General features: G+C 33.9%; 2 protein-coding genes across 2 annotated transcripts; one reads left to right on the top strand and one right to left on the bottom strand.

Annotated features, from left to right (window-relative positions):
• Positions 1–3,247: 3,247 nt before the first annotated feature.
• Positions 3,248–7,586, top strand: LOC107622879 (DNA-binding bromodomain-containing protein). Its single transcript, XM_016324939.3, has 11 exons — positions 3,248–3,489; positions 4,116–4,965; positions 5,182–5,239; positions 5,310–5,432; positions 5,516–5,559; positions 5,663–5,720; positions 5,803–5,886; positions 6,014–6,135; positions 6,241–6,307; positions 6,891–7,012; positions 7,100–7,586. Exons 2-11 carry the CDS (start codon positions 4,240–4,242, stop codon positions 7,349–7,351), a joined length of 1,656 nt encoding a protein of 551 aa, XP_016180425.1. The 5' UTR covers positions 3,248–3,489; positions 4,116–4,239; the 3' UTR covers positions 7,352–7,586.
• Positions 7,587–7,921: 335 nt separating this feature from the next.
• Positions 7,922–9,682, bottom strand: LOC107623847 (eukaryotic translation initiation factor 4E-1). Its single transcript, XM_016326241.3, has 5 exons — positions 9,283–9,682; positions 8,948–9,113; positions 8,713–8,838; positions 8,242–8,307; positions 7,922–8,152 (listed from the first exon to the last, which is right to left on the bottom strand). The coding sequence occupies exons 1-5, from the start codon at positions 9,567–9,569 to the stop codon at positions 8,102–8,104; spliced, it is 696 nt and encodes a 231-aa protein (XP_016181727.1). The 5' UTR covers positions 9,570–9,682; the 3' UTR covers positions 7,922–8,101.
• Between the last annotated feature and the right edge of the window lie 530 nt (positions 9,683–10,212).

Here is a 10,212-nt window from a genome sequence, read left to right as displayed (position 1 = left end):
ATTTGATAAATATAGTCCTATAATAATATATATCATTAGAGTTAAAATATATGTATGTTAATATATATGACGCCATGTTATAAAAAAAATTAAATATACACATTATTTAGATTTTATTTATTAATTTTTGTATCGAATTTAATTATGAATATTTTTTACATTAAAGTATTGTATATATTGATGCTACTAAATATGCTTATATTAAAATATTTATTCTAAATATATTGCTGTACGCAACATACATAAATATATTATTATTGATATATATATAGTATTATGATAATATATATCACTAATATTAAAATATATATTAACATATATATTATATGCTATGTTATGAAAAATAGATATTTTAGCTAAATTTTATTTATTTATTAATTTTAATTATGGTTGGTCTAATTTTTTTATTTTTATCTTTATTTATATTCAAGCACAGAAAATTTTAAAATTGAAAAAATTAGTCTCTTCATAACGGTATAGTCAGCTGGTGTTCTATTATGTTTCTCAAATAGAAAGAGTAAACTGTAAATTATTTTTAATGTTGACATTAATAGACAGATAGTGGCCAAAAACACAAACATTCCATCTTTTAGTAGGTGAATGTACAATCACTCTGGAGGATGTGACACACATCTATGGTCTCTCGACTAACGGTCGTGCTGTAAGTGAAAAAACAGGTAGTAGTTTTGTCTACTTAGTCGATGAATGTGTGGCCATAACTTCGAGATACCACTGGGCGAAAACGATTATATATCTAGTGCGATCAAACTGTCATGGATCAGACAAATTCGTGATACGGAGGTGTTGGACACTCTAGAGTCTGTGTAATGCTATGTTCGTTATCACATATTCTGCTTAATTGAAACCATTTTGTTTTCTGACAAGTCGACATCGATGGTGAGCTGCAAGTATTTGCTCTTGTTGAGGAATTTTACGAAAATCAATTTTTACAGTTGGGAATCGACGAATTTGGCATATTTGTCTAAATTGTTGTTCCGGATCTCGCCTTATTATACAAAGAATATGGATAGTCTACTAGTGTTGTTGCATGTCTGGACAATATATTGTTGTACGCAACATACATAAATATATTATTATTTATATATATAGAATTACGATAATATATATCACTAATATTAAAATATATATTAACATATATATTATATGTTATGTTATGAAAAATATATAGATACCTTGGCTAAATTTTATTTATTAATTTATTTATTAATTTTAATTATGGTTAGTCAATTTTTTTTTTCATATTTAGGCACATAGAGTTTTAAGATTAAAAAAATTGGTCATTTAAAATGATATAGTCAGTTGGTGATGAAAACATTACGAAAAATCGGGTTCTATCATATTTCTCAAATAGAAAGAGTGAACTGTAAATCATCCCTAATGACGGCATTAATAGATAGACGGTGGCCGAAAACACATAAGTTTCATCTTTTAGTGGAAGAATGTACAATTACTCTCGAGGATGTGGCACACATTTATGGTCTCCCGAATAACGATCGTGTTGTAAGTGGAAGAACAGATATTAGTTTTTTTCACCTAGGTCGACGATTGCATGGTCAACTTCGAGATATTGCTGGGCAAAAACAATCATGTATCTAGCATGATCAAGCTGTCATGGATTAGACAAATTCATTATACGAAAACGTTGGACACTCTAGAGTCTATGCAATCCTGTGTCCATTTGTCATATATTATGATTAATTGGGACTACTTTGTTTTCTAACAAGTCGACATTGATGTTGAGCTGCAAGTACTAGCCCTTGTTGAGAAATTTTGCAAAAATCAATTCTTACAATTGGAAATCGGCGTGTTTGGCATATTTGTATATATAAGTCGTTGTACCGAGTCTTGCATTATGATACAAAGGACATAGATGATCCACTAGGCTGCGTTTGTTTTCAATGACGGGATATTGAGACAGGGACATGGAGACATAAAATCGTGTTTGACAGATGAGACATGGACAAATACATTGTGTCAAAAGACACTGAATTAATATATTTTGTGTCAATCCTGACAGAAGAACACAGAGATACTAATAAAGGACACAACTTATTTTTTATTTGTTCTTTTATTATTTTTGTTAATTTTTTTTATTATTATATTTTTCTTCTCAAATTTTTAGATGAAAAAAAAGAGAACAAATTAAATTTTCAAAATTTGTTATAATTTATCACCAAACAAAATACAAAAAAACAAAATTTTGTATTTCTGTATTTTGTGTCTTATTTTTAGTGTCTTGTCTTATTCTCTTCTTATAAACAAACTAGCCCTATATTATTGTATGTCTGTCCATGAAAGCAAATAATTAAATGCACAATAAAATTATATAAAAAAAAAGAAAAAAAAGTTTTTGGAAGATATATTGAATGCACAATAGAATTATATATACAAATATTTCTCATGTTGTATAGTTTTGAGAGGATAAAAATGATGTGATAAATTAATTATCTAGTATTTAGTTTAAACATGATACTCTATATTCATATAAAATATATAAAGAGATTTATTTCATATGTTGAATGTATATATAATTAAGTTTCTCATGAAATAACAATGTAAAAGAAGGGATAAGTTACTCCCCAATTTTCGATAGTATCAGAATAATTATTAAAATATTATCAATACTAGAAAAAGAGGTTAAAAACTTATGTTTAGAAAATGAATAATAATTATTCATTCACCAAGTTATATTCCTATTAATATATGTTTGGTCATGGGCTAAGTCCTACAAGCAGAAAAGCCCAATAACATATCTCTAATTAAAATGTAAAGTGAAGGTGGGTCGCAAAATAATAGTTGGGCTTGAGTATTAGAATCTAACATTTTTGGAATCTGTCAGACACGCCCAGCTTTACACTAATTGGCCCATTATATCCAATATATATATTTTGTTTTGGAAATAATCCTCAACCTAATACCAAAAAAAAGACTGGGTAAGTACCAAGTTTATTGTAACCACATCCATTTGATTTTTATTATAATTTTATTTCACTTCAAATTTACCAAGAAATTTCTCTCAACTCCATAAGATAAGAAACAAAACCATACACATGATGTCGATGGTTTTGATATTCTTTTATATAATTGTTATATTTTTTGTCACTGAAAATAAATATAAAAAAAAACTTTAAAAAAGCCAAGAAACAATAATTTAAATGGCATAATTTCTCCATATTCAATTAAAAAGTTGCGGGTTTGAGTCTCCATATTTTAAGTAAAAAAAAAAAAAAAACTTAAAAAAAAAAAATAGAGTAAAGCGCAAGTAATAAGAGTAGAACTGTAGAAGTAGTCAACTGAAACACGCGTAGATAAGGAAAAACCCTAAAAAAGAAGAGATAGAGAAAAAAGAAACACTGGTAGCTAGAAAGTTCACACTCCCACTCCTCTGCGCTTCTTTTCCTTCCCTTCGCCCTGCTGCGTCGATCTCCGAGGGGGGCTTTCCAGCCCTCTCTCTCTGCTTCAATTCAGGTACTTTTACCTCCGAATCCTTTTTTACTTTCTTCGCGCTCATCTATTATTCACTCTTCATCTTAATTTTCCTGGTTGCTATCGAAACATGGTAACCTAAAAGGGTTTCGATTTCGGAACTTGATTTGAATGGGAATTCGATGTAATTGGTGATTTCTTACTTTACTTTGAGTTCAATTGATGTCGAAAGTGGGTTGCTTTGTTAGAGGCAGGTATACGATCTATGCTGATTTTGTGATACTTGAGTTTTTGCTCAGATCTAAGATTATCAGCATATGATTGAATTTAATTTGATTATGGTTTTTGTTCGACCTTTTGTTTAGTTGCTATGATGTAGTGCTTAGCTTATTCACAGTATAATTCGACCTCTTAATTCCCCCTTCTCTAATTATAGCAGTCTGGATTCGATACCTTTAAAATTACCTTGTCAAATCTATGCAACTACTGTCCAAGATTTGGAGACTAGACTTCTAATTTCGGTATCTACATTAAACTAACCTATTTGGCTATAGTTTTTATCAAAACTAAGTTTTAAAGGGTTAAGTAGGGCATTGCAGTTTTAGGATATTTGTTCTGTGATTGTTACTATCTTGGTATCTTGTTTTGAATGTATTTTTGTCATGTAGGTGTTCTGTCTTCACATGGAAGCATTTCACGCTTAATGCCCTTGCCCTCTGAAGTATTTGGACTCTACTTGTTTTTTGAAAAGTTAGGGAGTGAGCTCACAGTTTAGTCTTTTTTTATCACAACATGATTGCCACTGAAACTATCGTACCTAGTACAAAGTTGAGGATCAAATTCTCAACCAAAAGGATAGAAGTTGATTCTGGAACAAAATGTGAGGCTGCACAGAAAGTTTCCCTAATTGATCAAAGTGAGCTCTCTAGTTCAAAGAAGTCGCTTAAGGCAGATTCCAACAAAAGGGGACTGCCAGGGACAGGGAGCATTGAGTGCCAAAAAGAGAAAAGGCAGAAGATTGATAGAAAGGGATCTTCACACTGCTCTACAGTCCTGAAGAGTTTAACATCTCATCGATATAGCTGGGTTTTTAGTAAGCCAGTGGACCCTGTGGCATTAAACATTCCGGATTATTTCACAATCATATCTGAACCCATGGATTTAGGCACAATTAAATCCAAGCTGGAGAAAAATATTTATTCCAGCATTGAGGAATTCGCCACTGATGTCAGGTTAACCTTTTCGAATGCTATGACATATAATCCTCCCAATAATGATGTTCATTTAATGGCCAAGGAACTCAGCAAAGTATTTGAGAAAAAATGGAAAGATTTGGATAAAAAATTGAAATGTGAAGAAGACCTTGAAAAAAATAGGACGGGGTTCATCAAGGAAACGGGAGTAAAGAGTTGTAATGGGATGCAGTCTCAAGAAAAAGACGCGGTGCCCAAAAAGTCACGAGTATCTGAGCACAAAGGAATTCAGAAGGGTAGTTCAATGGCAGCAAAAGATGCTAATGTAAGTGTTGATTTCTGTGAGAGGAGAGTAAAGACTTATTGTAATATGCAATGTTTGAAGATAGTTTCTGGAAATCATGAAATAAAATTGATACTTCTGTTAATTTTGTTCTCTGAGGTCACCTCACGAGGTCAACCTCATTAGGTCACATATGTCTTTTGTTTCCCTTTATGTATTTTTGAAGACATTATTGTATTGGCAATGATTTGGTCATAGGTGGAGTTTCCAAAATTTCCACAGCTTTCGTGCAAAGTGAAGAAAGACTTGAACGAAGGTATGAATTGTTTAGAATACAGCATGTGTTTAGGGCTCTGTAAGGGAGCTAATAACTCTGTAATCTGTAGGCAATATAAGTAACCATGAAGGGGAGTCCTGTCCTTCATTGCGACTTATCACAAGCCGATGTAGTGTTTGTGGTGACATTACTTGCAGTTGTGGAATTCATAGCAATTCGAGTCATGCTTCAGGTAGTTGAAACAAAGTTCTTCCTGTGTCTATATTTGACGTGTAATTTTTTGCCTAGTTGACCTGCATTTCTGCATTGATTTAGAAATATCTTCTGAAGGATCTGAAGGGAAGGATGCTTTGGGGCAGGTATTTACAGCAATCTTATCTATACCATTAATGAAATTTTATGTCTTTTATCAGTTTCTTTTTTAACTGCAAACCTTAAAAGAAACTGTATATCTAATTCCAGGATTGCCAGACTAAATTTACATCACCTTTGGAGAAAAAATCTGACCCGGATTCTGATGGTGAGAAGAACTTATCATTCATCATGTGTTATGTTCTCTTACTTGTGTGCTGATTTGGAATGCTTGATGTTGATATGTAAAGGGCCTGTAAGTTCTCTGGACAGTGAACACGTATGTTCTAGTTCACAGCTTGCAACTTCTGCTGGTGATGCCACTTCTGGGGAAGGTCAGCTTATTTGCTCTGCTTTTGTTGCTCTCTCTTTTCTTTTCTAATAATATCTAAATGTGTTCTGTGAATTGTTATGATGCTAATCTTGTTGTCTTCCTTTTTTTTTTATTATTTTAAATTTCAGTATGGAGCACCCCTGTTTTTTCTGTACAGTTGTCACCTAAAAAGGCTCTCCGGGCTGCTATGCTTAAAAGTCGCTTTGCAGATACAATCTTGAAAGCACAACAAAAAACACTTCTTGAACATGTAGGGCTTTGCCTTCATTGCAGTATTTCTTCTCTTTGCATTACTAAAGGATATTGACATTTAAGTAGTGTGGTTTCCTAATTTATTTTTTACTGCTTCATTTAGGGTGATAAAGGTGATCCTCTGAAAATGCAGTTAGAAAAGGAGAGATTAGAAAGGATGCAGCGAGAAGGTGAATATAGTTACTTGCTTTTGAAACAATCTAATTTGGCAGAACAAATCTGTATGCTTGTTTGAACTTTGAATGTTCATGAGGGACATTGTTTCCATTTTCCCATTGTGTCCCTCCCTTGTTTTCTGTGTTTGTTGACACGTGTCATGCAAAGTAAGAATACTGAATTGGAATCCTTGATAATACAGATGCTTTTGTTCGGATATATATGTGATATTTTATGCCTGTGGGCTAATGGAGGGGATAAGATCAACAAAAGAAAGTTAACCATCACATTCAGTCTTTCCCTACTAGCTATCTAGTAAACTGTCATACTGTGATGCTATATGAATTTGAGTGGTACCAATATCCAGCAATTCCCTTTGTATTTTATATATTTTGTTTAAAGAGCAACTGCTTGCTCATCTTGCTCTTCATTATCGAGTTTTATGGGGTGTGGGGTGTATGGCATGGACTTCCATACTTATTCATGATGCATTAATTGTTGTAGAAGATTCTTCAAAGTGGATATGGGGCTGTTGAGAATCGTGATTTATTTATTTATGATATATCCGATCCTTGTTCATTATGTGCTGTATGACAGAGAGAGCTAGAATTGAAGCCCAAATCAAACATGCTGAAGCAGCTGCAAGATTGAAGCTCGAGGAAGAGTCAAGGCAACGAAGAGAAAAGGAAAGAGAAGCTGCACGACTTGCAATAGAAAAGGTTTTGTTCCTCAAATAAATTTTGGTACTCAAATGATATGATTAACAAAATGAAGGTCGACTCTGATATCTTCTGTTTTTTTAATAGATGAAAAGGACTGTTGATATAGAGCACAATCTGGAGATAGTGAGAGAACTTGAAATTTTGAGTGGGTGTACATTATCTTATAAGGCAGTGGCTGGTAGACATGGCTATAAAGTTGCAATGGAGGAGACATTGGAGAAACCTCAGCTTGAAAACCCGTTGGAGCGGCTTGGTTTATTTATCAAAGACGAGTATGCCGCGGATGAAGACGAGGTGTTACCAAACGGAGGCTGCGAAGAAGGGGAAATATTGTAGTGATTAACTTTTAATATAGTACTACCAGGCACCAGTTCCTAATTGTGCATCTATCTGATTTTGAAACAGATTGATTGTAAATGCTGCACATTGCTGTCCAACAAGATCCCCTATTATGCCTTTGCTGTTGCCCCCATTCTTTCCTATCTGCCTAGTAGTGGAAGTCGTTCTAAATACAACTTGATGTGTACATTGACTTGATATGCAATGTTTTTGCTCCCTCTTCTCATGCTAATAATGTGTTGGATTGTGCACTATTAAATTTACATACAAGAATTGCCAATATATGTGGGTAAACTTTCTGCTTAAAAGAGTTAACTTATGCTATTGATTAACATACAAGGACTACCTAAATTTGAATTTGACTCTAATTTGATCTTACTACCTGTTATCATACGCATATCCTAAACGATAGTGTGAAGTATAACTCAGCCCAAAAAGTACTATAGTTGAACCAGTTTTGAAATAAGAACATAACATCATGACCTAAAAAAAAATAACATAACATCATTCATTTTATCGCACACAAGAGTCTGCCAAGAATGTGCAAGATATCAATATAAGATGCAATTAGTAAAACAAAACTATTATTAATGAAATAACAGAGTCACCTATTCACGGTACACGGTTCTTAACACACTGTTGAAGATAAGAGATGCAAAAAAGGTTTTCAAATAACTCTCGGCTACATACATGAAAAATGTAACACAGCCTACACTTTGCTACCACATAGAATGAACGCTATACACTTCATATGACGTATTTGTTTTTAGCGGCTCTGTCATGCTTCTTTGCATCCTCCTGCACAAATAGCCAACAACAAACATAAATCACGAACTTATATGACTTGTAACGACAAATTCAAAAGCTCATATAGTTGTTATACTCACGTGGAATATAAAGCCGATGGTATCATTATAATCAAGAAACTCCTTCCACTGTTTTCCAATGCTCACCTGCATTGCAACAAGAAACACAGTTTTGGATTTGGTATTCCACAAGTTGTCCAAAGAATTTGACAATAGATGTATACAATTCACAAGCACAAGCAAAGGACTCGGAATGTTCATTGCTATTGTTCATTGTAACAATACATATCTACCACCTTCGCATGTTCAAGAGTAAATTACATAGAACTTCCACCTATTGGTAAAAATTTCATATCTCTAACAATTCCAACCAGTCACTGCAAATAACTGAGTTATGTTGTTTATTTGCACTCCATATCAAACAGTTTAGCAAGTTCATTATTAGGTATGCCATTCACATGTAAACAGATTTGAACTTTTTCTTTGGTAAATTACAATTAACAGCTAGCAATATACTCAATTTTTAGAAGATAGAAATAACTAATTCAAAACCTGGGCAGCTTCATTTGCAGCATTCTTAGTCCAAAGAGCAATTTTCTCCTGCCTATTCCTGACATTTACGACAGCTCCGCAAATCTCATCACCATGATCAAATTGTTCTCCAATCATCCCCAACAACTTTAGAAACAAAAAAACAAAAAAGAGAACATATTAGCTCACATCACAAATCATACAGATAAATTCAATTCATCAATGCAATGAATCAATGGTTTTCACATAACAATACCGTGTATAACCAACTGGTATCAGATTTCCCCCTAGGAAATGTCATAGTCCATTTTCCCCCATTAGCGCAGATAGGGTCCTCCCATTTAGGCTCAATCTTGTGCTTGAAACAGTGAAAGTCTGCTCCAACAGCCAACTTGCTAGGGTGATGTATGTTATTGTAAATGCTGTAACCACCATCAAAAGCAAGAAACCAAAAGGCTTGTTTTTTAAAAAATAATACAAAACAAACAAATAAACAAAATATACACAACAAAGATCTCATCAAGAACTAATGAAAGGACAATTTTTGACGGTGCCCAAAAATCGGAAAATGGGAAAAGATAGAAGATTGACCTCCAGAATTCTTCAACGGTGGCGAAGGTGTAAATGGGTCTGATGGAGCTGCCCCAAGCTGCTTGCTTGGACTTAGCGGAGGGGTTATCGAACCAGAAGGTCCAAGAGTTCTCAAGAGGGTGGGGGTTACGGGCGAGGGCGCCGGAGGAGGAGGGTGGCCTGGAGGTGGCGGAGGAGTCGTCGTCGTCGAGGATCTCTCCCTCCTCAAGGTCTTCGTTTTCGTTGTTAGGGTTTGCGGTGATTTGGTCGTCAGTGATGCTTGATTTCTGGGTATCTTCAACCACCATCTTGTTCTTCTGCTGAAGCTGATACAAACTTGCTCTTGGATTCTCTCTTCTCTCTCTATACTGTATCTCTCAATTGAAATTGCTCTTCGTTCCGTTTTGTGTTTGCGTTGTGTGCGTGACCCAGGTTTTATCACACAAGAGGCACTCGTGGGCTTCTTCTATGTTATGACTTACAAGGCCCAGTTAATCAATTTTTCACATTTTTCTTTTTTTTTTTTACAGAATATTTCAGATTTAGAATTTATAATTAAAATTAAAAATTTAGGGTTTAAGGTGTTTTATAATAGGGCTGCACATAGATCGAATAATATTCGCATATCCGCGGTAATTATCCGCATCTGATCCGAATTTTGCGGATATTATCCGATCCGTAGAGCCATTGGATCGGATCGAATCCGATCCGCACTATGGTCGGATCGGATTGCGGATTCGGCAGTGATATTCGCGGATCCGATCCACAAATCCGCATATCCGCACATCACATATAAATAGCATAGTTTAAGAAAATAAATCCGAATGGGATATGAATTTTAGTGTGTTATTTTATGAATTTTATAATATTTTGTTTTTAATTTTTTATATTGTACTTCAACTTAGAATAATTAAACTTAAATCTTGTGTTATTATTTTATTTTTGTTATTC

The sequence above is a fragment of the Arachis ipaensis genome, chromosome B10 (assembly GCF_059453495.1).
Source record: "Arachis ipaensis isolate K30076 ecotype BB chromosome B10, ASM5945349v1, whole genome shotgun sequence".
NCBI classification, from domain to species: domain Eukaryota; kingdom Viridiplantae; phylum Streptophyta; class Magnoliopsida; order Fabales; family Fabaceae; genus Arachis; species Arachis ipaensis.
The sequence above is the reverse complement of the archived record's forward strand: the minus strand, read 5'-3'. Positions and strand labels throughout refer to the sequence as shown.